This window comes from Onychostruthus taczanowskii, unplaced genomic scaffold, assembly GCF_017590055.1.
Source record: "Onychostruthus taczanowskii isolate IOZ18803 unplaced genomic scaffold, ASM1759005v1 scaffold6, whole genome shotgun sequence".
Taxonomy (NCBI): domain Eukaryota; kingdom Metazoa; phylum Chordata; class Aves; order Passeriformes; family Passeridae; genus Onychostruthus; species Onychostruthus taczanowskii.
In genome coordinates this window covers 18,232,215-18,259,695 of record NW_024503679.1, presented here as the reverse complement: position 1 = coordinate 18,259,695, position 27,481 = coordinate 18,232,215, and the positions used below count along the sequence as shown (strand labels likewise).

The 27,481-nt window shown below is 62.5% G+C and overlaps 1 protein-coding gene across 1 annotated transcript; it reads left to right on the top strand.

Moving 5' to 3' along the window:
- Positions 1–27,044, top strand: RASGRF1 (Ras protein specific guanine nucleotide releasing factor 1). The gene is made up of 26 exons (XM_041418478.1): positions 1–276; positions 9,158–9,264; positions 10,248–10,395; positions 13,109–13,201; positions 13,849–14,102; positions 14,362–14,441; positions 14,789–14,982; positions 15,370–15,479; positions 16,266–16,384; positions 16,772–16,932; positions 17,745–17,808; positions 18,061–18,197; positions 18,464–18,546; positions 19,170–19,418; positions 19,691–20,061; positions 20,702–20,827; positions 20,937–21,107; positions 21,395–21,501; positions 22,053–22,165; positions 22,715–22,775; positions 23,822–23,971; positions 24,219–24,416; positions 25,163–25,242; positions 26,079–26,196; positions 26,464–26,532; positions 26,952–27,044. Exons 1-26 carry the CDS (start codon positions 1–3, stop codon positions 27,042–27,044), a joined length of 3,732 nt encoding a protein of 1,243 aa, XP_041274412.1.
- The last annotated feature ends 437 nt before the right edge of the window (positions 27,045–27,481 follow it).

The window sequence follows — 27,481 nt, the reverse complement described above, 5'->3', positions numbered from 1 at the left end:
ATGCAGAAGGGGATGCGGCTCAATGACGGGCACGTCGCCCACCTGGGGCTGCTGGCGAAGAAGGACGGGGCCCGGCGCGGATACCTGAGCAAGAGGAGCGCCGACAACACGAAATGGCACACCAAGTGGTTCGCGCTGCTCCAGAACATGCTCTTCTACTTCGAGACCGACTCCAGCTCCCGGCCCTCGGGGCTCTACCTGCTCGAGGGCTGCGTCTGCGACCGCGCGCCCTCCCCCAAGCCCCCCCTCTCGGCTAAGGACTCCCTGGAGAAGCAGGTGGGCGACACGGGGGGCCCGCGGAGGGGGAGGGAGGATGCCCCGCGGGGGTCCAGGCCCCCCACCCCCGGAGCTTCCGGCGCCCGTGACCTGCCCCACGCGTGACCGGGGTGGGGAGGTGAGGATGAGGCCGCTCTGTGCGGGGGAAGGGGGACGATTCCCGGGGCTGCGATGCCGGAGCAGCGGGCGGGTTCATTGTGGGGGTGTCGGGCTCTGCCCGGGGCACCCCCGCTCCCCCTCCCGTCTAATTAACCGCCGGTAATTAGCGCGGGGCTGCGGGGCGCCTCCCAGCGGCCGCGCTGGGCGCTGCAGAGCCCCGCGCCCCCCGCGTCCCCCCCGGCCCGGCGGGTTCGGGGCTCGGGTTTCGGGCTCGGGGCTCGGGGCAGATGCCCCGGGGGGCCGGGGGCTCTGCGGGGCTCCCGTGGGGCGGCCCCGCTGTTTCCCAGACCCCGCTGCCCCTCCGTGCCCCGCGGTTTGCCCCGGCCCGGCGGTGCGAGCAGCCTGCGCTGGGTGCGTGGCGCTCGGCGGGGGCAGCTCAGGGCCTTGTTTTCAGGCAGATTTCACCCTGTTCCGCTCGCCACCTGTGCGCTTTGCACCTGCATCCCCATCCTGGCGGGGCAAAAGCAGAGCGCGGGTCCCCCGAGCCCCCCGTGCTGGCGCTGGGCTCCGGTGTCCTTTGCCACCGCTGGCTGCGGGCGATCAGCGCGGAAACACCAAAGCCCTGCCAGAGCCGGGGACAATCCGGGTGTCCCCCAGCCCCAGGGCTGCTGCGTCCCAGCCGTGAGGACCGCAGCCCCTGACGGGCCCCAGGGGTGGGCTTCTCCCGCCGCCTGTGCCTTTCCCAACTGGGCATTCCAGGGTATTCCTGGAGCAGCACGGCATGGAGGATGGCAGCCCCTGGCGTGTTTGCCTGGGGTGGTTTGCTGGAGCTGGGGTGTGCCGCAGCAGCCAGGAGAGAGGGGATGGTACCAGGAGGGGGAGAAGGGCTGGCTCCCAGCTGCGGGGGCAAACCCCGATCCATCGCTTCCGAGCCACCCCCAGTCTCCTCCTGGGGACAGGAGCCAGCTGCATTCACCCTCTGACCCCCTGGAGGTGTGTGGAGCGTGGACGTGTGCCCGTGGGTGGCACAGCGGCCCCGGGGCCCCTCGGTGGGAGCAGCGGGGGGGTCCCGGCCCCGCCATCCCGGGCTGGGCACGGGCGGGAGGCACCGTGCGTTTTGGGTCCGCTCTGCAGGGCTTGCATAATTACTGCCTGGCAGGCTCCGGGGAGGCGCCGGGAGTGCTGACTGCAGGATGGGGCCCCGGGGCACCCCTGGCACCCCGGGGCATGGGGCAGCGCGGGGGGGAAACCAGCCCCTGATTCTGGCTATTCCTGGCACCTGGAAAACCCTGCCAAGAGAACCAGGCATGCAGCACCACTGCTCCCTGGCACATCCCCTCCCTCCTGGCTTGGAGCACAGGAATATTTCCTTGTGAAGAGGAAAATGCTGTGGTTTTTGCCCAGCTGGGGCTCCTTCCAGCCCAGCTGTGACAAGAGGCACCTCGGGGGCTGTGGTGGCGAGGGGGTTCTGTAGTGGCAGGGGGTCACACTGCTGTGGTTGTCACTGCTGTCCCTTCAGAACAGACGTTGTGTGCTCCTAGTTCAGCTTCCATGAAGTTTACCAGCCTGGCTGCAATCTGTCCTCCTGGCCAGGCTGGAATCAAGCTGGGAATCGAGGCTCTGGGTCCTGTGTTTGGCTTTTCCACCCTGCAAACACCGTGGGGAGGCTGCCACAGCCCCTCTGCAGCTCCAAATGCCCCCAGAGCGCTGATGCTCGCTGAGCCGGGGGCTGCTGGCACAGGGAGCTCCTGCCGCGGCTGCGCGTGGATTTGCCGCGGTTCAGCGCCTGGCCTGGAATTCTGTGTAATTCCCGAGGCCGAGCGGGACTGGAAGCCGGAGCGCTGGGTGCCCGCTGCTCTGCAAGCTAATTAATGGCCCAGGGATGAGATAAGCGGCGAATGTTGATGGTGCGGATCCGCAGCCCGGCGGGCGGGACGAGCAGGTGGCACACCGCGCTCTGGGCAGGGTCCGTGCCCCCACGCCAGGGAAAGCCTCTCCTGGGAGCCAGCCGTGCCAGCAGCCTCCAGAGGGAAGGTGCTGAGGAAATTTCCAGCACTGCCCGTGATCCCAGTTAGCGGTGTGCTGAGGGTGTTTGTCTGTCCGTGCGGTTCCAGCTCTGAGGACAGTGCTCCTTGCAGCAGAGGAGCTCCAGTGTGGATTCCTTCCTTGCTGGAGTGCAGCCTGACAGGTTCCCAGCTCTCTGCAAAGGACAAACTTTAAGAGGTGGGGCTTTCAAACCTCCCCCCCTTTTAATGCACACGTATTTTGCTGTGGGGGGATTTTTTCCCTGGAACACAGTGAATTTTAGCACTGGTATATGCGAGAATAAGGGAGCAAAGACATGTGGAAAACTGGAACACCAAAGCGGGATTTGCTGCCTCTGGAAACTTTTGTTTTGTTTTTCCTGAAATGAATTTTCCCTCCAACCAGTTGGATGGGGAAGACAATTTCCTGCTGGGTGAGGTCAGGCTGTGGCCTGGGGCAGGGTCTGTGGGGTCGGGCTGGGGCTGGGGGCTGTGCCCTGGCTGCTCAGGGCAGCAGTGCTGGGAGCAGCAGGGCTGGCAGCCAGCCCCCTTTCCCCTGCTGTGGTGCCTGGGCCGTGGCACAGCCTGCTGCTCCCAGCCCGTGGGGTGTCAGAGATGGGATGTGCTCTCATGGGGTCTCCCTTCCGCTCCTGGGCAGGATGTGGGGTGCCCCAGGCAGGAGGGGCACGGCCGAGGTGAGATCCTGGTGGAGGAGCTGAGCAGGTGCGAGGTCCAGAGCTGATCCAAGCCCAAAGACACCCCAGTGTGGGTGAGGGCTCTCCTTTGCACGCCAGGAATTGCTTTGGGTTTGCTCCACGGATCCAGCCTGGAGCTGGATTTAGAGTCCCAGCATCACCAGGGCTGGAAAAGCCCTCTGAGCCCAACCTTGCCCCAGCAGCTCCGAGGCTGCCCCTGCAGCTGCGTGCCCCAGGTGCTGCATCCACACAGCTTTTGAGCATTTCCAGGGATGGGGACTCCACAGTGCCCCGGGCAGCCAGGGCTGGCTCCAGAGCCACATCCCAGTGCCACGGGCTGCTCCTGGGCAGGAGCCCTCAGACAGGGCCAGCGTGGTGCTGAGTCAGGCAGCGGAGCCCTCGGGCCCAGGCTCGGGAGCTGAGCTGTGTTCCTGAGCTGGGGCTGCTCCTGGGCACGTGGATGGCATTTCCCTCCCCTCTCCAGAGCGTTTTCCTGGGATGGAGCACCGAGTTCAGCCTGCCCCGTGGGCCCCATCCCGGAGACACTGGCAGTCTGCAATATCTGGGTGCCCTGAGGCCTGGCAGCAGCCCCTGCCAGCCCAGCAGCTCCAGCTGCCCCAGAGCCCAGCCCCAGGCCTGGTGGAGCCGTTCCTGGCAGTGCCAGAGCTGGGGCAGCGCTCCGAGGGGCAGCGGGGGGCTATGGACCCAACTGTGCCTGTCCCTGCGCTGCCCCAGAGCCCAGCCCCAGGCCTGGTGGAGCCGTTCCTGGCAGTGCCAGAGCTGGGAGAGCGCTCCGAGGGGCAGCAGGGGGGCCACAGGACCCAGCCGTGCCCGTCCCTGTATGAGGGTCCCCCTTGGTACCCCCAGGGGGGCTGTGGAGGGGGCTCAGGGGGCCAGACCCCTTCAGTGCAGCAGGGCTGAGCAGGTCACCCGTGGGCATCCTGAGCAGGGAGCTCCCAGGCTGTTCCAAGCTCCAGGACTGATGTCCTGGGAGCTGGATCCCGGATCCCAACAGCCGTCTGGGGCAGTGACAATTCTCCTCCCTCAATGTCATTCCAGGCAATCTGGTTTTTGGAGACTATAAACCACAATTTGTGGACTTAAACCTGAACTGTTCCTCAGCATTGGGGTGACACTGGGTTTTTAATTAATTAGTGTATTGAGTGATGCCATGTGGGGATTTCTGAGTGAGGGGGATGCTCATAGTGTTGGTCCCAGCCATGCCTGCATCACTGGATAAAATCAGGGGGAAAATTGATTTATTTTAATTATTTTATGAATATTTCTGTGCATGACTCCAGAGCCTGCTCCACAAGGGTGATGCTCACCTCTAGTATCCATTTCCAAATATCCTGACAGCCCATAGTGAAACAGAGAGGGGAAATTGCAGCCTCTGGGATATTTTTTCTTATTGTCAGCACGGAAATGAGCTGCTGGAGCATCCAACTCTGAGGTCCTGTTTTCCCAGAGCACATAGTATGTAGGTCAGGGATGTTAAAAGCTGCCATGGCTGGCTGTGGATTTTTAGACTCATCCATCCAGAGCAGGAAAATTCTCCTCCTCTTGCCCTTTGTGTCAGCTGGAATAACCATCAGCTTCACAAACAGGCGGGTGTGGATCTGCAGGGGGGACAGTTCCGAGGGTGATGGGGCATCCCTGTGGGGGAAAACCCCCCGTGAGGCACAGCACAGCCAGGGAAGGGTGACACTCACTGCTTTGGTGATGCTGGGGTGCCTCTCTCGTGGTCCCCCCAGGCTCACACGTGCAGTGACCAGTGCGGGGGTGCTGGGAGAGCGCCCACCCCCAGCCACAGCCACCCAGGGGCTCTGGTGGGTTGTTCAGGCTGAAAAAATGCCCTTCTGCAAAATTCTAAAAAATTCCGTGAGAGGCTGGTTTTATACTTCGGAAATAACGCGTCGCTTTAAAGCTCATTTGAATTTGTTTCGGAGCCTTTGTGCGCATCGGGGACCTCGGGAACGCCGCCCCCCGCAGCCGGGGTGGCCCGGGGCAGCGGGGGACTGTCACCCGGCGGGGTCACGGGGCTGGGGGTGCTCTGGAGGCGCTTTCACGTTCCCCTTGGTGACCTGGAGCGCTCCCGCGCCATTGTTTCGGGCAGAATTGCTGTGAATTGCTGTGAAATCCCCGAGGTGCGGGTGGCTGGGGGGCTGCAGGGGCTGTGTGTCCTGCGGTGCCGGACGGACTCACGGCCGGGGGTCCGGGGGATGTGCGGGCACCATGGGAACGGGGAGGATGGAAAACCCCGGGAGCAGGGATCCTCCAGGAGCCGCATCTGCTGTTCTGGCCAGCGCAGAGCGAGGGGATTGGGATGAGCAGGGTCGGGTCCCCGGGCTGGGAGTTGTTGAGGTGAAAAATGAACAAAAAACGGGTGTGAGGAGAAGCAAAGCGGCGCTGTGGGCAGCTCTGCCCTGCCCCGGGCAGCACAAACTGCCCAGGGACCCGAGCTGGGGCCGTGCTGGGGCTGGGGTCTCACACTGGTGCTCCCAGTGCCGGTAGCTGGCCTGTGCTGGCTCTGCCCGTGGGTCTGGCTCTGTCTGTGGGTCTGGCTCTGTCTGTGGGTCTGGCCCTGTCCGTGGGTCTGGTCCCATCCCTGGGTCTGAGTCTGGCTCTGCCCATGGGTCTGCTCCCATCCATGGGTCTGCTCCCATCCGTGGGCCTGGTCCCACCCGTGGGTCTGGCTCTGTCCATGGGTCTGGTTCTGCCCGGGGGTCTGGTCCCATCACTCGGTCTGGCTCTGTCCGTGGGTCTGGCTCTGTCCGTGGGTCTGGTCCCATCCCTGGGTCTGAGTCTGGCTCTGCCCATGGGTCTGCTCCCATCCGTGGGTCTGCTCCCATCCCTGGGTCTGGTCCCATCTGTGTGTCTGGCTCTGCCCGTGGGTCTGGCGCTGTCTGTGGGTTTGGTCTCATCCCTGGGTCTGGTCCCATCCGTGGGTCTGGTCCCATCCCTGGGTCTGGCTCTGTCTGTGGGTTTGGTCTCATCCGTGGGTCTGCTCCCATCCGTGGGTCTGCTCCCAGCCCTGGGTCTGGTCCCATCTGTGTGTCTGGCTCTGCCCGTGGGTCTGGCGCTGTCTGTGGGTTTGGTCTCATCCCTGGGTCTGGTCCCATCCGTGGGTCTGGTCCCATCCCTGGGTCTGGCTCTGTCTGTGGGTTTGGTCTCATCCGTGGGTCTGCTCCCATCCGTGGGTCTGGCTCTGTCCGTGGGTCTGGCTCTATCCGTGGGTCTGGCTCTGCCCGTGGGTCTGTTCCCATCCATGGGTCTGGCTCTGCCTGTGGGTTTGGTCCCATCCGTGGGTCTGCTCCCATCCCTGGGTCTGCTCCCATCCCTGGGTCTGGTCCCATCCGTGGGTCTGGCTCTGCCCGTGGGTCTGGCTCTGCGCGTGTTTCCCATGCTCGGGGCACAGCGGGCGCTGGGAGCGCTCCCGGGCTGTTGGTGCGACGTGTCACTGCCATGGCAGAGAGGGATCATCTTTAGGCGGAGATAAAAGGTGGTGGGAGTTTTATTATTCAAATATAAAATAACTTCCTCCTTGCCAGCACGCTGCACTTCCTGGGAATTGTGTGGGGATAAACTGGAGCAGCACAGGGAGGGGGATGCTGGCAGGAGCCGGGCTGGGCTCACAGAGCAGCCCTGGCACAGAGCAGCCCAGCCCTGGGGGCTCACTCCCTCCCCGTGGGCTCTGCTGCCTCCGACAGAGCCCTGCGAGTGCCAGGTGTGAGCTGGATCCCCCCTGATGTGCTGGGGGTGCCTCGAGTGGGTGCAGGGGGCAGAGGCAGTGGGGCAGGCGGGCACCTCTCCAGGCCTCCTGCTCCAGTTCCTGGGCTCTGCACCCCTTGTTTCACCCTGGACAAGCCCCGAGGCTTTCCCAGGGCGCTGGGGAGGTCAGGACGCTCCAACCCAGGCCGTGCTGTGGGCACAGGGCTCCCAGTGGTGCCCTCACCCACAGCAGCACAAAGGGCACTGTGCCATGCCCCGGGCACCCTGGGATGTCTGCCAAGGACAGCCCAGGGCTCGCTATCTCCTGCCAGGCAGGGACTGCTCTGGGGGGCTCCTGGAGTGTCTCCCCGTGTTTCCAGTCCCAGGGGGCTCAGCCGAGCTCGGGCTGTTGGTGTTGGATCCTGGAGAGGGAATGGGCACACTGTGCTCTCGCTCCTGCGGCACTGGGAGCTGCCAGGAGCTACCCTGGCCCTCAAAGGGGCTCCCCCGCTCCTCGCTGGTGTTTAGGGGGCATTTCCAGCCTTGCCAGCCTGATGAGCTCCTCTTGATGCAGTTACAAGGGAAGGGATGTCAGGTGGGTGCAAAGCTGGGGTACAGAACACCCCTCACAGGGATCACAGGTGTTTGGTGAGTTTTCCCTCGGAGCTGCCTCTGGCAGTAAAAGCCTTTGGGAGCGGGAGGGAGGGAAAGGGGGTGGGATGCAAAGCTGGGGAGCTGCTGCAGCCCCAGAGGTGTCCTGCAGGCAGCCCCGGGGCTCTGGGCAGCCTGAGCGTGGCAGTGGAAGGGGTGATGGATGGATGATGGTGTCTGACAGGGCTGTGCGATGGACGGTGGTGTCTGACATTGGGGATGGTCCATAAGGAGAAAGCTTGTCCACAGGACCAGCAGTGAAGGATCCTGCACTTAGAGGATCGGTGGCAGAGTGAAGGAGCTGCATCCCCAGCAGGGCCCTGCAGCTGCTGCCCAAAGGTGGAAGCAGTTCCTGAAGGAGGGCCCTGCCGTGCCCCTGGGCAGCTCCCGGCCCCCTCTCCTCCCCTGCCGGACCCGGAGGGGCTGGCTGAGCTCCGAGGGTGCCACCCCGAGCCCTGAGCCCTGCCTGGGCACGGGCTGGGGCTGCTGCCTCTGTCTGTGCTGCTGTGCCAGCTGTGCCCTGTCTCCCCGTCATGCCGGGCTCACCCTGTGTGCAGTCTGGGGGTCCTTGTCCCCAGCACCCCCGGGCCTGCTCGGGACAGGGGGGGAAGAGCCTTGTGGTGCCATCGGTGTTTCCGTGGCACGGCGGGGGCTGCCAGGCTGTGCTCCTTGGCTTCGAGGCAGTTTTCACCTGTGAATTCAGGTCCCTGATGAAACCCAGCGGAGGAGCAGATGATGTCAGGATGAGCTCGTTCCAGCGGGTTTGCTTTAGCCCGGTTATTCCGGGCAGTATCCAGCACTGCAGCGTGGTACCTGTTTCCTTGGAGACTGCAGGGAAGCAGAGGAGCGGCACAAACCCGGCGGCGGCGGCACCGCGCACAATTAGCACAAACACTGGAAATGTCAAGGGAGGCTAAAAATAGCCCCGGGCCTCGGCCACCCCCCCCGAGCCCCGGGAGGGGGACACAGGGACCCGGGCTGTGCTGCGGGGCTCCAGCCCTGCCCCGAGGGCCGGGATGGGGCAGGGAGCACAGCGCCAAGGAAGCCTCGAGGCTGGAAAACACCTCTGGGGCCACCAGGTCCCAGCATTAACCGTGGGTGCGGGTGGGATCAGCATCCCTGCTCCTCTGCCCGTTCCCCACGCGAGGGTGGCCCCACGTTCAGCACTGCAGCGCCCTGGCCTTGCAGGGTTTGGTGCATTTAGGTTTTCCTGGAGCTGGGTCTTTGCCCAGCAGGATTTCCCCTCGGATTTTCCTCGCCAGTGGCACGGCTGTGCTGAGGGCTCCTGGTGTGCCCAAAGGTGTTTATTGCAATGAGGCAGCCTGGGGTGGGTCAGGTATTCATGTGGGTCGGGAAGTGCTTTCTGCCAGCCCTGTGCGGGGTGTGACCGTGTCCCCTGTGCGGGGTGTGACCGTGTCCCCTGTGCGGGGTGTCACTCTGTCCCCTGTGAGGGGTGTCACCGTGTCCCCTGTGCAGGGTGTCACTGTGTCCCCTGTGCAGGGTGTCACTGTGTCCCCTGTGCGGGGTGTGACTGTGACCGTGCCCCCTGTGTGGGGTGTCACTCTGCCCCCTGTGCGGGGTGTGACCGTGCCCCCTGTGTGGGATGTCACCGTGACCGTGCCCCCTGTGTGGGGTGTCACCGTGACCGTGCCCCCTGTGTGGGGTGTCACCGTGACCGTGCCCCCTGTGCTCCCCCCACAGCACTACTTCACCGTTAACTTCAACCATGAGAACCAGAAGACCCTGGAGCTGAGGACCGAGGACGCCAAGGACTGTGACGAGTGGGTGGCAGCCATAGCTCACGCCAGGTGTGCCCCGTGCCCCGCGGGGTGGGGGGGTCCAGGTGAAGCCGTGCTGAGGGGGGTTGGGGGGCAGGGTGAGCAGGACACTTCTGCCCCAGGCCCATGCTGGGGACCCTGAAGCTGAGTGGGGGCTGTGCTCAGTTCTCCCCCTGTCCCCGTTGCCATCCCAGTCCCGTGCCACCGGCCACCCTGGCACTGCCTGTGCCAGCCTGCAGCCAGAGGGATTCACCCTCAGGCTGAAAGGGAAGGGATTCTCCTGGGACGGCAAACCTGGTGAGCACAGGGATTGTCCAGGCTGCTGTGTGTGCCCTGGCAGTGCTGGCACAGCCCAGCTGCCACGGAGAGCAGCCAGGAGCCAGCAGAGTGCAGGTGCCTCTGGGGAAGGACGAGAGGTAGAGCTGTGTGCAGGGAATGGGAGAAACAGCATCCCCTGCAGCCCCTGCCAGGGGCTGGGAATGGGAGAAACGGCATCCAGGAGCAGGGAATGGGACAAACAGCATCCCCTGCAGCCCCTGCCAGGGGCTGGGAATGGGAGAAACAAACAGCATCCCCTGCAGCCCCTGCCAGGAGCTGGGAATGGGACAAACAGCATCCCCTGCAGCCCCTGCCAGGAGCAGGGAATGGGACAAACAGCATCCCCTGCAGCCCCTGCCAGGAGCAGGGCTTTGTAGGAGCTTTTGCCACACGTGTCCTTCTTAAACTCTTGGAACGTGGCAGGTGAAACAGGTTTGGCCACGGGTGTTTGGGGGTCTTTTTGACTCCTGTGATTCCATCAAAGTTTGCTCTGTCCTTTCTGTTTGCCCCTTCGGGGAGCCCATGCCCGCCCAGAGGGTTCCTTTGGGAGCAGCAGCATTCCCAGCTGCCGGAGCTGCCCCAGGATCGCTGCCCTGCCGGGCAGGAGGAGCCCAAGCCCCATGCCCGGGGCTGGGGTCGTGCGGGGGCTCGGGCAGGCTCTGGGGGAGGGACGCTCACGGCCGTGTCTGCTGCAGCTACAGGAACCTGGCGACGGAGCACGAGGCGCTGATGCAGAAGTACCTCCATCTCCTGCAGATCGTGGAGACGGAGAAGACTGTTGCCAAGCAACTCCGGCAGCAGATCGAGGACGGGGAGATCGAGATCGAGCGCCTCAAGGCCGAGGTGAAGAGCCCGGCGCTGCCCCGTGCATGCACTGGCGCTCCTGGGCTGGCCCGTGGGGGACGGTGCCACCCCCGCGTGGGCAGGGTGTCACTGCTGCTGCGGGTCTGCTTCTCTTAGTGACACAGGGCTGGCCCTTCTCCCGCGGGAGGGCGAGGGCATCACCTCCCTAGGGATTTTCCAGCAAGGGGCTGTGGCTGTGCCATCCCAGCGCTGAGCCTGTGGGGGCTCGGGAGGGTTCCTGGAAGCTGCTGCAGCATGGAAGGGTTCACTGCAGCATGCAAGGGTTCACTGCAGCCAGGAGCACTGAGGAGCAGGCTGGGGAGCTGCTGCTTGCCTCTTGTGGCAGAGGAAAGCAGCCTCTGTATCCCAGAACGCCAGGACGGCTGGGGTTGGAAGGGGTCTCACAGCCCGTCCTGTCCCACCCTGCCCTCTCCGCGTCCCCTCTGCAGCACCCCCCCGGCAGCTGCAGCTCCCTCTGGGGCTGGGCTCCCAGAGCTGGGGCTCACCCGAGCGGGGCAGAGGGCACCTCGTGCTCCCCGGATCGCGGGGGTTGCTCCGTGCTGAGACCCCGAGCTGCTGCTGCGGGCTCAGCCCGGGGAGCCCCTGCCCGCAGCCTGCCCCGGAGCCCCGGCAGCAATTCCCTCCCTGGCGCCGGCTGCGGGAAGGGTGACACGGGGCCGGGTACGGCAGGCAGCAGCGAGGTGCACAGATGACTCAGCAGGCAGTGCCGGGGGACACGCGTGTCCCTGGGGCACCTGGAGGAGGAGGAGGAGGAGGAGGAAGCTCAGGAGAGGCCTGTCAGGGGGGTGATGCTCCTGGCAGAGGGGGTGCTGGCAGTGGTACCCCCTTTTCCTGGCCATCCTCGTGCCTGGCACAGCCTCGGCGTGGGGGCAGCCAGGACTGGGCTGGCAGGGCTGGGGCCTTGTGCCCAACCAGTCAGAACCCCAGCATCGCCCCACAAGGGGCATCTGAGGGGGCAGTGGGGGTGGTTTCGCCTGTCCTAATGGTGGGCTTTTCCTTAAATTTTGAATTTTTCAGTTAAAATGCGCAGGTTCATAACAATCCCTGACCGTGTGTTGGGATGAACAACAGGCTCTAAAATCTCCTCTAACATCTGATCCATACAATGAAATGGGGGGAAACAGATGTGTAGAAGCTGGATCAGTGACCATGAGCCTGTGGCCACCAGCTCTGGCGTGTTCCTGCTTTTTCCAAACAGTCCAAACTCCACCATTTTTCCTCCTTTCTGTCCAAAGGGGGACATCTTCCCCCCTCCCCCCCCAACAAAGTCCTCTTTCCAAGTTGTTTCCTTCAAAATCAAAATCAAAATCCAGATCACATTTTCCCAATTTCCCACGTTCTGGATGGCACATGTGCTGTTTCTTGCCTTTTCCTGTCACTTTGCAAGTGGTTTTGGCCGTGGGGGCCGGGACACGCGATGAGCAGAGGAGGGAGAGAAAGTACAGGGAGAAACAGTGAAACCAAAGCCTGGAGCTGATGGCTCTGATCCCACATGTGAGGGAAGCGCCTGGGGGGCTGCTCCCCGCCTGCACACTTTGGGGGCCAAATGCTCAAGATTTTACTGCCATTTTCTCTCCAAGCTGTGTTGACTGAGTTGCTGTGAAGGCATTTTTGGGAAGCAGGGATGGGGTTTGGATTGGGCACCCATCAGGATTTCCAGGTGCCGGTCCTGGCAGGGTTCAGAGGTACTGAGGAGTCAGTGACAGCTCGAGGAGCCCTGACAGCTCTGCCACCTTTCTTCACCTGCTTCATCCACCCCACCCTGGCGGGGTTTAAAAGCCATGTGGATGTGGCACTTGGGGACAATGGTGGGTTAGTGGCAGTGTTGTGATCGGGTGGACTTGATGGTCTCAGAGGGCTTGTCCAGCCTGCAGCACTCTGTGAGTCTGTGGTGCCCATTAGGACAGACCCACACAAGGTGTGCCTGTGTCTGTCATTAACCCAGAGGGTCACGCTGTTCCCTGGCACCAGGGATGCCCTCAACTCCCAGGATACCTTCAGCTGCTGGGATGCCCTCAGTCCTCGGGGTGCCCTCAGCTCCTGGGATACCCCTGGGAGGTGCTCGGCTCCCAGGAGGTGCTCAGCCCATGAGATGCCCTTGGCTCTCTGGATGCCCTCAGCTCCTGGGATGTGCTCAGCTCCCAGGAGGTGCTCAGCTCCTGGGATGCCTTTGGCTCTAGGGATACCCTCGGCCTCTGGCATACCCCCAGCATGCCCTCAGCCTCTGGCATACCCCCAGCATGCCTTTAGCCTCTGGCATACCCCCAGCATGCCCTCGGCCCCTGGGACACCCCCAGGATGCCCTCAGCCTCTGGGATACCCCCAGGATGCCCTCAGCCTCTGGGATACCCCCAGGATGCCCTCAGCCCCTGGGATGCCCTTGGCTCTCTGGATGCCCTCAGCCCCTGGGATGTGCTCAGCCCACGGGATGCTCTTGGTTCTCTGAATGCCCTCAGCCCCTTCTGGATGCCCTTGGCTCTCTGGATGCCCTCAGCTCCTGGGATGTGCTCAGCCCATGGGATGCCCTTGGCTCCCTGAATGCCCTCAGCCCCCGGGATACCCCCAGGATGCCCCTGCCCCCAGGATACCCCCAGGATGCTCCTGCCCCCAGGATACCCCCAGGATGCCCCTGTCCCCGGGATACCCCCAGGATGCCCCTGCCCCCAGCCCCTGCTCACCCCTGTGCCCACAGATCGCGTCCCTGCTCAAGGACCACGAGCGCATCCAGGCCAGCCAGAGCAGCGCGCCCAGCGACGATGACAGCGACATCAAGAAGATCAAGAAGGTGGGTGGTGGTGAGGGTCGGCACCCGGGGGGCCCAGCAGGCACGGCAGACGTGCTCCCTGGGGGCTGGAGGAGGTGTCTGAGCCGGTGCTTCTGTCAGCAGGGTTTTTAGGAGGAAAATGTGCTCTGCCCAGGCGGGAGGCATTGCCGGGAGCACGAGGCATCCTGGCCAGTGCTGGCTCCTGCACCTCCAGCCCCTCTGGCTTCTGTTCCCATGGCTGCCACAGCTTTTGTTGTGGCCAAGGAAAAGCCACCACCCCGGCAGCATTCCCACAGGGAGCAGCAGCTGTCCTGGGGGCCAGAGCCCTGGGCACAGAGCAGGACGTGCTGCAGGTGCCCAGCTACACAAGGAAGGGATCTGAAACCTCATCTCCTTCCACCCCCTGTCATGGGCTGGGACCTTCCACTGTCCCAGGCTGCTCCAAGCCCCATCCAACCTTCCCTTGACCGCTTCAGGGATGGGGCAGCCACAGCTGTGCCAGGTGTTTGGATGAGTTGTTGGATCCCCAGCCTGGAGGGCTCAGGGCAGCACCAGGAAGAGGCAGCAGCACACACACCTGGGTACAGAGCCAGGGACCCCCCGTGCTGAGCGAGGGTCCCTGCCTGTCCCCCAGCCCCGTCCTTAACCCCCAGCCCCTGCTCCCTCAGGTGCAGAGCTTCCTGCGGGGCTGGCTGTGCCGGAGGAAGTGGAAGACCATCATTCAGGACTACATCAGGTCCCCCCACGCTGACAGCATGCGCAAGAGGAACCAGGTGGTGTTCAGCATGCTGGAGGCCGAGGCCGAGTACGTCCAGCAGCTCCACATCCTCGTCAACAACTTCCTGCGGCCGCTGCGCATGGCCGCCAGCTCCAAGAAACCGCCCATCACCCACGACGACGTCAGCAGCATTTTCCTCAACAGGTGAGCTCTGTCAGCAGCATTTTCCTCAACAGGTGAGCTCCGTCCTGGGCTCCGGGAGCCCTGTGGCATCCCAGCAGCTCTGCACCTCCCTGGTGCTGGGAGTCTGCTGTGCACTGCCTCGGGCAGCTGCCCCCAGCCAGCACAAGGGCTGCCCTGTTCACCCCCTGCCATGGGGAATTTGTCTAATTCCTCTTTATTTACCTCTCGTTCATCCGTCTGTTCTTGGTTTGGCTTAGTCCTCTCTTGGTTCCTCTTCCAGCGAAACAATCATGTTTTTGCACCAAATTTTCTACCAAGGCCTGAAGGCACGGATCTCCAGCTGGCCCACGCTGGTGCTGGGTGAGTGCTGCTGCCTCCTCCTCCTCATCCTCCTGCTGCTGCTGCTCCTTCTCCTTCTGCAGCTCCGCAGGCATTTGCCAACCTGCAGCAAAACACGCTGCACAGTGTCCTGGCTTGGTCACGTCAGCCACACAGAGCAAACCCCAGAGTGACCAAATTCCGGCGTTGCTGGCTCTGCTGGGAGGTGGGGCTGGAGAGCATCACCATGTTCCATCAGACCCTCAGAGCTCAGACTGAGCAGAGCCGGGGGGCACGAGGAGCAGGAGACCCCGGGGCTGCCCTGGGGGGTCAGGGGCTGTGGCCAGGCGGGGCTGGAGCAGCCCACCCATGCCCTGCTCTGCCGGCAGCCGACCTGTTCGACATCCTGCTGCCCATGCTGAACATCTACCAGGAGTTTGTGCGGAACCACCAGTACAGCCTGCAGATCCTGGCGCACTGCAAGCAGAACCGCGACTTCGACAAGCTGCTCAAGCACTACGAGGCCAAGCCTGACTGCGAGGAGAGGACCCTGGAGACCTTCCTCACCTACCCCATGTTCCAGGTGACCGCTGCAGCCAGGGCCGGCCCCGGGCAGCGCACAGCCCATCCCCACAGCTGGCACTGCGTGCTGGGAGGCAGAGCTTGGGCGAGGGTGGGCTGGGGCTGGACCCTGGTGGTCCCACACGGCTCCTGGGCCATCTCTGTGGGGGCACTCCACGTGCTGCTGGCTCCCGGGTTATCCCACACCTCTGGGACTGGCACAGGGACCAGCAGGGTCCTGGGCACAGCCCCACGTTGTGCCTCCTCTTCATTCAGCTTTGGCACAAGGAGCTTCGAAGCTTTAACCGCTCAGGACAGGGTGTCCCCAGCCACGGCAGGAGCAGCCCAGGGTGGGCCCCTGCTGTCCCCTGTGCCCCCACTGACCTCTGCTCTCTCCCTTGTGCTGCAGATCCCCAGGTACATCCTGACCCTGCACGAGCTGCTGGCCCACACGCCCCACGAGCACGTGGAGAGGAACAGCCTGGATTACGCCAAGTCCAAGCTGGAAGAGCTGTCCAGGTGAGAGCTGGTGATCCACCCCTGCACTGTGGGACGGGTCCTGGCTGCTCTGGCCAGGGGCAGTGTTTGCCAGGGCTCCTGGGTGGTGAAATGAGGGCTTTGGAGGAGTGGGATGGCTCCGAGGGTCTGGTTCTGTCCTCTGTTCATGGCTGGTGGGGCTGCCCTGCGGGAAGGCACTGAGTGCCTCTGAGATCTCCACATGAGCACTTGGGAATTGCGCTGTGGGACGGGTCCTGGCTGCTCTGGCCAGGGGCAGTGTTTGCCAGGGCTCCTGGATGGTGAAATGAGGGCTTTGGAGGAGTGGGATGGCTCCGAGGGTCTGGTTCTGTCCTCTGTTCAGGGCTGGCGGGAAGGCACTGAGTGCCTCCGAGATCTCCACACGAGCACTTGGGAATTGGCCATAATTCCCTGCTTTTTATCCTCTTCCTCCCCAGCCCATGGACTGTTCTGGAGTGTTCTGGATGTCGGTGCCAAACCCACCCGCACACTTTAAGTTCTGTAAAGAGTTTCCATCCCTCTTCCCACTCCTCAAGGAGCAGGGATATCAGGAGGGGATGTGAATTTTGTGATTTCCAAGCACTCCCATTTCAGTATTTATCAGCCTGGAGGCACAGCCTGGGCAGATGTACAGGTCACCTCTGGAGCTCCTGGCTCTGTCTGGGTGGATCCCTTGACATTTCTTCAGTTTTGGTTTTACCTGGTGCAGCTCCACCTAATGTCCAAAGGGGTTGGGAAAACGTGTGCAGATCCCACCCCAGCTCTGATTTTCTGCTCTCCATCCCTCAGGATAATGCACGATGAAGTGAGTGAGACTGAAAACATTCGGAAAAACCTGGCAATAGAGAGGATGATCATCGAGGGCTGTGAGATCCTGCTGGACACCAGCCAGACCTTCGTCAGGCAAGGTCAGTGTCAGGGTCCCTCCCCTCTGTGGCGAGCGTGAGCCCCATGGCCCTGTCCCTGTCCTGTGTGCTCTGGTGGCCTGTGAGATTTAAAAATATTACTCAGTTCTGAGTTTTCACCGATCAGAGGCACATCAGCTTCGGGCAGCTCTGGCACTTTGGGCAGGTTTGCCCCTGCCCTTTCCCACCTCAGGGCACGGGAGGTGCACCTTGGCTGGTACTGGGAGGCAGCAGCACCACGCCGAGCTCTGCCCCTGGAGCAGCGCCCTGGGCTGGGGCGCAGGGTGGGCTGGCCGTGGTGCCCCCGCCGCTGGCACGACCCGGGCTGGTGGCAGCCCCGGGGCACGGCGGGGGCTGCCCCGTGCGGGGCTGACGGCGTGTGCCCCGCAGGCTCCCTGATCCAGGTGCCCATGTCGGAGAAGGGCAAGATCACGCGCGGCCGGCTGGGCTCGCTGTCGCTCAGGAAGGAGGGCGAGCGCCAGTGCTTCCTCTTCTCCAAGCACCTCATCATCTGCACCCGCGGCTCCGGGGGCAAGCTGCACCTCACCAAGGTGAGGGGCCGGGGGCTGCTGCTGCTCCCTGCCCGTGGGGGCCAGAGGGTGGCCCGGCTGTGGCCCCAGCTGGCCGGGCTCTTGGTGACAGAGGCGTCCAGGACCACCTCGGCCTCTCCTGGCACAGCCCAGGGATGCTGGGCTGGGAGCCTGCAGCCACCTGGATTTATTTCACGTGGTCCTTGTCAGAGCTGAGTCACAGGAGAGATGAGAAACTACGCGATCTTGATAAAAGAATTTACCCTGATTTGCAGCAGAAATGTTGACAGTCCGTTCTGGAAGAAACTGGAATCACAGCCCGGGCTGTCTGTAGCATTCCCAGCTCCTCTGGTTGCTCCCTGGGTTCCTGTGTTTATTTGGGGAAGTTTGGCAGTTAATTGAGCAAGAATCTTACAGAAATTGCTTGTTACTGGCATTAAATTATCAGTTTGAAGAATTACAGTCCGTGGCAAAGAGCTGATAATTGCAACAACAGACTTTGGGAAAATTAAATTTAAAGCTCCTATTAAATAATTTATAAACAAATTAGTTGATCAATTTGACAAGGAAAACCCAGAGATCCCAGCAGGCACAGATCTTTTTCCCAGTGAAAGCAGGTGCTGTGTGTGTGTCCCCTCCCTGAGCTGTGTGTGCCCCCCTGGGGACATCAACCTGTCCCCAGCCCTGGGGTGGGGGACAAGGACAGAGGAAATGTCAGCCCCTGGGGGGTCCCACTGCTGAGCCCTGACTGCCGGCCTTGGGGGGGCTGTGCTGGGGGGTCAGGGGATGCCCAGCCCCAGGGTGGCAGCGCTGAGCCCCCTCTGTCCCTGCAGAACGGTGTGATCTCCCTCATCGACTGCACGCTGGTGGAGGAGCCCGAGAGCACCGACGAGGACGGTAGGTGCTGGGGCGTGCCTGGGGAGTGGGGTCACATTCAGGTGCCAGTAGATTCAAGGGATCCACGACTGAGGTTTAATTAGATTCATTATTTACTGAGAACCAAGCAGACCCACACTTAGACAGACCTGACCTTCCTGGGGCAGCCAACAGCCCACAAAAACCTGAATAAACCCTCCTTGAAAGCTGGCTGGGAGAGAGGGGAAGGGAAAGGCTTTCCCAATCACTGTGTGGGCTTTTTCTGTTCCGAAGCCAAAACATCAGGACAAGACATTGACCACCTTGACTTCAAAATCGTGGTGGAGCCGAAAGATTCCTCATCTTTCACCGTTATCCTCGTGGCCTCGTCCAGGCAGGAGAAGGCTGCATGGACCAGTGACATCAGCCAGGTAGGGCCCAGCAGGGAGGGGTGTGGAGCTCTCAGCACGAGGAGCTGCCACGGGGTCCCTGCTGGGCCGTGGCGTCGGTTTGGGCAGGCAGGTAACACCGGGTCTGCCGCGTGCCCGCGGCCCCTCCGCCGCCCTGCGCCTGGGTTTGCGCCCCGGGAGCTTTCCTGGTGGCCCTGGGTCTGGGGAGCTGCACGGAGCAGGGATGTGGCTGCTCTGGGGAAAGCCAAGCCCTGACTTCCTCCACCTGCCGCCCGTGTCTCTCCCAGTGCGTGGACAACATCCGCTGCAACGGGCTGATGATGAACGCCTTCGAGGAGAACTCCAAGGTCACCGTGCCCCAGATGATCAAGTGAGTGTGCAGGGGGCACGACACAGCTCCTGGGGCAGCCCAACGCTGCCAGGAGCCTCGGGAGCGCTGGCACCTCCCCGGGACCTCACGGCCTGCCATGTGCTCCGTGGGCTGTCCCAGTGGGGTGATTAGCAGCCTTAATTAGCTGCTGAGGGGTTTGTGTGTGCTGGGGAGGTGGGAATGCCAAAGGGGAGAGTTCGGAGAAAAATTAACAATAGTAAAGAGGGGGTAAAAGTGCCAGAAGGGAGGGGCACGGGGGTTGTCCTCCCTGCAGGGGTGCAAAGGCTGTGCTGGGACACGTGTGGGACTAGGGGGGTGGTCCCAGCCGGGGGGACGGGGCAGCACGGGGTCTTCCTGCCCCATTCCCTGCTGCCAGGCAGGGGAGGGGGCTTGGCTTGTGTGCACCTGGGGATGGCCCCTCCACATCCCTCTGCCTGCTGAGCACTCCACCCCTTCCAGGAGCCCATTCCAGGGTGTGGATGTCTGGGTTTTCCCCTGGGAGCATTCCCAGCCAGGTTTTCCATGGGGACACCCCGTACGAACAGGGCTCCTTCCCGCACCGCTGCCCATGGTCTCTTGGTTTCGTTCCAGGCTGGAACCACAGAAATCTTGTTTCTCTGCAGGTCTGATGCCAGCTTGTATTGTGATGATGTTGACATTAGGTTCAGTAAAACGATGAATTCCTGCAAGGTCCTGCAGATCCGCTATGCCAGTGTGGAGCGGCTGCTGGAGAGGCTGACGGACCTGCGCTTCCTGAGCATCGACTTCCTCAACACCTTCCTGCATTCCTACCGCGTCTTCACCACCGCCCTCGTCGTCCTCGACAAGCTCATCACCATCTACAAGAAGCCCATCAGTGCCATCCCCGCACGGTGAGGCTGCACTGCTGCCAGGGACCTGTCCTGTCCCTGGTGCCCCCCCGGGACTGTCACTGCTCCCCGTGAGCTGTGCTACCCCCAGACAGGGGAAGGAGATGGATCCAAGCTCTGCGGGTGTCCCCACTCCTGGGAGGGCCAGGTGCTGCCCACGGGGTGGTGGGGCTCACGTTGGCTCCGCTGCTGTGCCTGGGGGGACGCCCTGGGGGGATCCCCACGACCTCCAGGGCAGGGCCGGTGCCAGCTCAGCCTCTCCCTGTCTCCGCAAGGTCCCTGGAGCTCCTGTTTGCAAACAGCCAGAACAACAAGCTGCTCTACGGGGAGCCCCCCAAGTCCCCCCGGGCCAACCGCAAGTTCTCGTCGCCGCCGCCGCTGTCCATCAGCAAGTCGTCGTCGCCCAGCCGCCGCAGGAAGCTGTCCCTCAACATCCCCATCATCACCGGCGGCAAGGCGCTGGACCTGGCGGCGCTCAGCTGCTCCTCCAACGGCTACGCCGGCGTCTACTCCTCCATGGCCCCCTTCAGCAAGACCACTCTGGACATCAACAAGCTGTACGTGTCCAGCAGCTATCCCAACAAGATCCCGGACGAAGGAGAAGCGGCCTCGGAAAAGCAAGAGGAGTCCCTGCCCGGAAAGCAGAGTGAGTCCCTGTGGGTTTGGGCATGGGGGGCTCTGGCACAGAGGGGCTGGTTTAGGTGCATGCACAGAGAACTCCTGAAACCTCAGTGATTTTTAATGTGCACACAGAACTCCTGCCTCCTGAAACCCCAGTGATTTTTAATGTGCACACAGAACTCCTGCCTCCTGAAACCCCAGTGATTTTTAATGTGCACACAGAACTCCTGCCTCCTGAAATTCCAGTGATTTTTAACAACAAAACCAAAAATCTAATGTGCACACAGAACTCCTGCCTCCTGAAATTCCAGTGATTTTTAATGTGCACACAGAACTCCTGCCTCCTGAAACCCCAGTGATTTTTAATGTGCCACAGAACTCCTGCCTCCTGAAACTCCAGTGATTTTTAATGTGCACACAGAACTCCTGCCTCCTGAAATTCCAGTGATTTTTAACAACAAAACCAAAAATCCACCCAAACCCCCCCACCTCAAGGAAAAATCCTGTTCTAAAGTATCCCACAGAAACAGCAGAACTCTGTGGCTTTCCCATACACGGTGGCCGCATCCCAAGCTGGAAAGGGCCAGACTTGAGGAAAATGGGAAGAGCTGAAAGGTGGCTGTGTTTGTGTGCAGCGGGTGTAAAGGGGCTCCCTGTCCTCCCAGGCTCAGAGGTGTCTGTCAGGGAAGAGTCGGACACGGATCCCAACCACAGCGATGAAGCAGAAGCTGAAGCTTCCCCAACAAAATCTCCAACAACTCCCAAGTCCATCAAGTGCAAAAATTCATCAGGTAACGAGCGAGGTCTGGGGGGTGCCCGTGTCTCGGGGGGCTGGCACGCGTGGGGCCCTGTCCGGGCAGCAGCAGTGCTCACAGGTGTGTTGGATTTCTTCTCCCGCAGATTTCTCGCTGTTTTCCTACAACAATGGCATGGTCATGACGTCCTGCCGGGACCTGGACAGCACCCGCAGCGCCCTGTCTGCCACCTCCGCCTTCGCCATCGCCACGGCGGGGGCCAACGAGGGGACCCCCACCAAGGAGAAGTACCGCAGGATGTCCCTGGCCAGCGCAGGTACCTGCCCCGAGGGCGTGCCTTTGGGGTGCCCCTTGCCACCAGAGGGGTTTCCCTGCAGGCACACTGTGGCCGGGGGAGCCCGGAGCCCCCAGAGCCCAGCGCCTGCTCCAGGTGTGCCCTGGAGTCTGGGCTTGGCACTGCCCGAGGGGTGTGCAGCTCCCAGGGGCCGGGTGTCCCTCCTGGCACGGCGGCTCGGGGAAGGGGGGTGCTCCTGGCAGCCCCAGAGCGGCCGTGAGCCCTTCCTGAGGGAGCTGTGCCTGCTGAGGGCCCTCTGGCAGTTTCAGGCTTCCCGACGGACCAGCGGAACGGGGACAAGGAGTTTGTGATCCGGAGAGCAGCCACCAACCGCGTGCTCAACGTGCTGCGGCACTGGGTGTCCAAACACTCCCAGGTGGGCAGCGCCTCCCTCCCTCTCCCCCTGCGCCCTGCCAGCGAGTCCAGCGGCGTGCTGGGCAGCTCAGCCAGCATTGCTGGCAAGGCAGTCTGGCACTGAGGTTCTGAAGCAAAGCAGTGTAGACGGTGGGAGCAGGGAGCTGGGAGCCCGGCAGGGAACAGGGGTCACCTCCAGTGTTTGCACAGCTGGGCTGCAGAGGAGGGGAGCGGGGCCTGCTGTCACCCCTGGCTGGGCGCAGAGCAAGGGGAGTCTCTGGGTTTGCTGCCTGATGGGATGCCCAGGATGGGTCAGGGCTCTCCCTGCTGTCCTGTCCCTCCTGCACTGGTGTCGGGGCAGTGGCAGCAGTGCCGTACTGGCTGTCACCGGGAAGTCACAGCTCTCCCAGGCCTGGTGATGCTGATGCAATGGAAGTGAGTGAGCCCGCTGCCCTCCCGTGCTGGGATTGTGCTGGAAGAGGCAGCCCCTTGCCCAGCCGGGAAGGAAGCAGCTCTGCTGGGATCAGGGTCACTCCCAGCACAGTAATGCCAGGGCTGTGCTGGCCTTGGCAGGACTTTGAGACCAACGAGGAGCTGAAGTTCCGGGTGATCGCATTCCTGGAGGAGGTCATCCACGACCCCGAGCTCCTGACGCAGGAGAGGAAAGCAGCTGCCAACATCATCAGGTGAGGGGCTGCGGGCAGGAGGCTTTGTGCCAGGCTTTTCCTGGCACTGCCAGCTGCTGGCTGCTCCTGCTCTCACCTGGCAGCACAGCAGTGCTCAGCAGGGACCGTGCCGGGGCTGGGAGCGGCAGGGAGGAAGATGAGGAGGAGGCTGGGCGGTGCTGGCTGCCCTCAGCCTCGGGACACGGCGGGTGTGACCCCCCTGGAGCCCGGCCGAGGTTCTGTGCTGAGCCCAGGGGGTGCTGGCCCCTGCTGCCGTGGGGTCCTGCCGTGGCACCGCGGCTGCCGGCGCCAGGTTTGTGCTGGGCAGGGCGGCTCGGGCACTCAGGGTGTGCCCACCCCGTGCTGAGGGCAGGGCACTTGTCTTGCAGCAGGGCTGGCCCTTGTGGGGCCGCGTGGCCTCGGCTAAGGAGTGTTTTTCTCTTTAAAAGGAGGAATGGGGCTGAGGGGGTCTCCTGAAGCACGGGCTGAGGGTTGCAGCGTGCCACGCTGCCCTGCTGCAGCTGTGTGGCTCTTTCCCAGCTGCAGTAATCCTGTCTTTCCGTGCCACAGGACCTTGACGCAGGAGGATCCAGGAGACAACCAGATAACCCTGGAGGAGGTCGTGCAGATGGTAAACACTCCTTCCTCCCCTGCCTGCCTGCCCCCTCTGCCTTGGGCTGGTGGAAGGGGAGCAGCCAAAGGTCCTGGTGCGCACTCAGGGCAGAGCGAGCCTCCGAGGCCAGTGCCAGGGTGCAGCTGCAAAGCAGGAAAGGCTTTCTGGGGAGGGGCCAGCTGTGAGCACAGCTGGATCTGTTAGGGCAGAGGCAGCACCAGCCAGCCCACAGGCACATTATTCCCCCTGCAGTCAGCAGAATGGCTGCAGAGGGCACGGAGACACCTGCCTGCTGCTGCCCGTGCCTGCTGCAGGGACATGGGAAAGCCCCAGGGGCTCCCATCGTGTCCTCTGTGTCCCCAAACCCGTTCCAGTCCCAAGCGAGGGGGCTCTGGCTCAGCCAGGATCACTGCTGCTCCCTGGAAAGAGAGCCCTGGGAATATGTGTGGATTTAGAGCCCCCAGCGTGGCTGCAGAGCACTTGCTGCCCTTCTGCACTGAAAAAAAACCCAACCAAACCTGTTCCCTGGAGAACACAAGAGCCACTTGAAACTGCCCTGCAGCACCTAAAACACCCGAGATTCTGTCCCCTGGCTCTGCTGCTGGCTCCTGCAGGGGGGCAGTCCCTCCTGGGCTTTGTTTGAGCTGTTGCCTAAAACTTTGTGTTCTGGAAGCTTCCTCTGAAGGGGAGAGAGCAGAAGAGCCCTGAGGGCTTTGCTCTGCCCCCCAGGCGGGGCAGCAGCGCCCTGCAGCCAAGGGTGCTGGATGTGAGGGTGCCCTGGGGTTTGGGGTGCACATCATGGGCAGGGGGCTGCGTTGTGCTGTACCTCCGGGGTGCTGCAGCCCCCTGCCCTGCACAGGGGCCACTGGTACCCCCTCCCCATCTCTGGTGTGCCCCACAGCTCACCCCAGCTCTGGAGGAGCCCAGCCAGGGTTTGTCTGCTGGAGCTTTCACAACCCCTGTCCCAAGGGATTGTGCAAGGGGCTCCTGCCTTGCTGGGCTCTGTGTGTGTGTTGATCTTGGGGAGTTCTCCTGTGTCATCAGGGCTGTTTGGGGTTTATTAGGGTGGAATGCTGGTGGGGTTTGTTATTTTGGAAATAAAAGCTGACCTGAGCGCTGTGGTTCGCAGGGAATTCTTTGGGCAAGGCTGGATGAAGCTGGAGAAGAACGAGAGGACTCCGTACATCATGAAGAACACAAAGCACTTCAACGACGTAGGTGCAGCTGCAGGATGGGCGCAGGGGGAAGGGCACGGGGGAGGCAGCTCAGCCCCCTCCCCAGGGTGGGGTGCGGGGGGTCCCCTGCCTGCCCCGGGGAGCCCGTGCGGGTGGAGCCAGTCCTGCTGCAGCTGCTCCTCGTGGGGCCGCAGCGGCACGGGGTGGGGGGGATCCAAAACCCGCCGTGAGGCTGGTGTGCCCAAACCCACGCTAAAGGCCGGGCCGGGGGCCGCGTGTCCCCAAGGTCAGCAACCTGATCGCCTCGGAGATCATCCGCAACGAGGAGATCAACGCGCGCGTCAGCGCCATCGAGAAGTGGGTGGCGGTGGCCGACATCTGCCGCTGCCTGCACAACTACAACGCCGTGCTGGAGATCACCTCCTCCCTCAACCGCAGTGCCATCTTCCGCCTCAAGAAAACCTGGCTCAAGGTCTCCAAGCAGGTAGGGGTGGCCCCTCCCGGGGAGGAGGCTTTGCCCCGGGGGGGGTGTTGGGGAGGGATGAGGTGTGTTGGAAAAGAGTTAGAAACGGGGAAAGGGGTTTCAGGTTGTTCTCTGGAGGGTGTGGTGTGTGGAGAGGCACACCCTTGGAGTTGGGATTATCCAAGGAATCACAGGATTGTTTGGGTTAGAAAAGCTCCCTGAGACCGTGCAAGTCAGCACTGCCAAGGCCACCACCAACCCATGTCCCCAAGTGCCACATCCACATATCCTGTAATCCCTCCACTGACTCCACCACTGCCCTGGGCAGCTGTGCCAGGCCTGGACAGCCATTAAGAAATTTTCCCCATATTCAATCTAAACCTCTCCTGGCACAACTCCTTTCCCCTTGTCCTGTCACTTGTTACCTGTGAGAAGACACTGGCCTCACCCAGTTAAAGCTCTCTGAGCTGGCACCACTGTGGGCTCCCACCAGCCAGGGGCAGTCGTTTTTGCTATAAAATGATAAACCTGTGAATGAAAACGGGCGAGGGCAGAGGTGGGAGCAGGGGGAGGCACAGCCTGCTCCCCTGCAGCCAGGTGTGACAGCCAGGGCACACTGCACTGTGGGGCTGCAGGAACAGTCCGTGGGTGATGTCCCTGGGCAGGGTGGGCTGGACGTGCCCCCGTGGCTCGGCAGGCTGCCCCCCAGCCCCAGGGAATGGGGGTTCTTCCAGGCCCCCTCCCAGCAGCTCTCTGGTTTCTTGCAGACGAAGGCTCTGATTGACAAGCTCCAGAAGCTGGTGTCGTCGGAGGGCAGGTTCAAGAACCTGAGGGAGGCACTGAAAAAGTGAGTGGAGGGTGCTTCTCCTCCTGCCCCACGGCCGCTCTGGGGCCTGCAGGGTGGGGGGACCTGAGCTCTGCTCCCAGGATCGTTCAGAGCCTGCACTGAGGGGTGTCCTGTGGAGCAGCACAGTGGCTGGCAGAGTGATCCCCAGGACTGAGCTGCTCCTTTGTGCAGCACGTGGAAAGATGGGAATAAAAGGGACTGCAAAGGGAAAAATCACTGCCAGACACCAAAGAACAATTTTCCCCATCACTATCATAAAATCATCGAATCCCAGAGTGGTTTAGGTTGGCAGGGACCTCAAAGCTCATCTTGTTCCCTTCCTCTCTGTGGGCAGGGCTCCCTTCCACTAGACCAGGCTGTCCATGGAAGCTTCTAAAGGTCTGTCTGACCCTCTGTGCTGTCAAAGCTGCCCCAGCTCATCTCCTGCATCCCGTGGCTTTGTGAGGGCCACAGCCACAGGTCCTGCCTGTCCTGCTGTGCTGCTGGGGATGAGGCCCAGCAGACCAGGAGCCTTCCCTGGGAGAGCTCTCCTATACTAGAGAGAATCCTTCCAGCCCTGCTGACTGCAGAGCTGATCCCTTCTCCTCTGTCCTATATCAGAGAGAATCCTTCCAGCCCTGCTGACTGCAGAGCTGATCCCTTCTCCTCTGTCCTATATCAGAGAGAATCCTTCCAACCCTGCTGACTGCAGAGCTGATCCCTTCTCCTCTGTCCTATATCAGAGAGAATCCTTCCAGCCCTGCTGACTGCAGAGCTGTCCCCTTCTCCCCTACCCTGCCCCAAGCTCCAAAGTAAGAAAGTTTTATTCCTGATTTCTTTCTGGCTCACTCCTGAAGTTGTGACCCCCCGTGTGTCCCCTACCTGGGCATGTACCTGACGGACCTGGCGTTCATCGAGGAGGGCACCCCGAACTACACCGAGGATGGCCTGGTGAACTTCTCCAAAATGAGGATGGTGAGTGCTCCAGCCCACTGGCATGGGCACAGGGGCTGGGCTGATGTGCTTGTGGCCCCGAGCTCTGTGTGCCCCGAGCCTTCTGCACAGCACCAGGAGGCCACATGTGTCCCCTGCACACAGCTGGGCTTGCTCCCAGTGTCTGCAAGAGACAAAAAGGCCTCTGCACCGTGCTGTGCTGGGTGCCCCTGCCCTCCTGGGCCCTGGGCCGGGTTCTCTGCGTGATGGCTGAGCCACGAGCACCTCCTGTGTTTTATCCCTGCACAGATCTCACACATCATAAGGGAGATCCGCCAGTTCCAGCAAACCTCCTACAAGATCGAGCACCAGCCCAAGGTACAGCCTTGTCCCCAGAGCCACGGGCAGGCTCTGCCCTCATCTCCCTCTTCATCACAGCATCTACGCCTTCAGTGCCTGGCAGCTCCATGCTGGAGCCTGTTGGAGGGGCCGGGGGAAGGAGGGAGGCTGTGGGGGCTCCAGCAGGCTCCCCCCGCGGTCCCCAGGCAGCTGCAGCAGAGCCCTTGCTGCAGAGGGCAGCTCTGGACGGGCCCGGGGTGCTCGAGGGTGCACCGCACAGGCTGAGAAGCAGCGATGGAGGGGCAGCACGCCCTCCCCAGGGAGCAGGGCCGCCGTGCCGCCCCGCTCCGGCCGCCTCTGCCCCGCACGAGAGCAGCTGAGCGCCGTCAGACCGGGCTGGCAGGGTGCGGGTGCCCTGCTGCCAGGCTGCGTCCCTCACGGCCCCGCTCCGTCCCCAGGTGACGCAGTACTTGCTGGACCAGTCGTGCGTGATGGACGAGGAGTCCCTGTACGAAGCTTCTCTGCGGATAGAGCCCAAGCTGCCTTCGTGAGCGGCGCGGCCGCCGGACACTCGCTGTACCCCTGTACATAGCCCCGCTCCCGGAGCGACCCCCGTGTGTGCTCCCCCGGCCCCCGCCCCGGCCGCGCTCGCGTAGGATTCCCCGCCCCGTCACGGTTTAACGCGCCGACACTTCGCTGGAGTCCCGGGTTCTTTTCCATGATGTTACTTTTGTCATTTGTTCCTCCTGGGGGGCTGGTGGTCGGGCAGGTGAGTCCCCACGGGGCAGGTGAGCCCTGTGTCCCCGTGTCCCCATGGGGCAGGTGAGTCCCTGTGTCCTTGTGGGACAGGTGAGTCCCTGTGTCCCCGTGGGGCAGGTGAGTCCCTGTGTCCCCACGGGGCAGGTGAGCCCTGTGGGGCAGGTGAGCCCTGTGTCCCCGTGTCCCCATGGGGCAGGTGAGTCCCTGTGTCCCCATGGGGCAGGTGAGC

Coding starts and splice junctions, on each gene's coding strand:
- RASGRF1 (XM_041418478.1), top strand. CDS start 1: ATGCAGAAGGGGATGCGGCTCAATGACGGGCACGTCGCCCACCTGGGG. Junction 13,202..13,848: donor ACATCAAGAAGATCAAGAAG/GTGGGTGGTGGT, acceptor CTGCTCCCTCAG/GTGCAGAGCTTCCTGCGGGG. Junction 20,828..20,936: donor CAAGTGCAAAAATTCATCAG/GTAACGAGCGAG, acceptor CTTCTCCCGCAG/ATTTCTCGCTGTTTTCCTAC.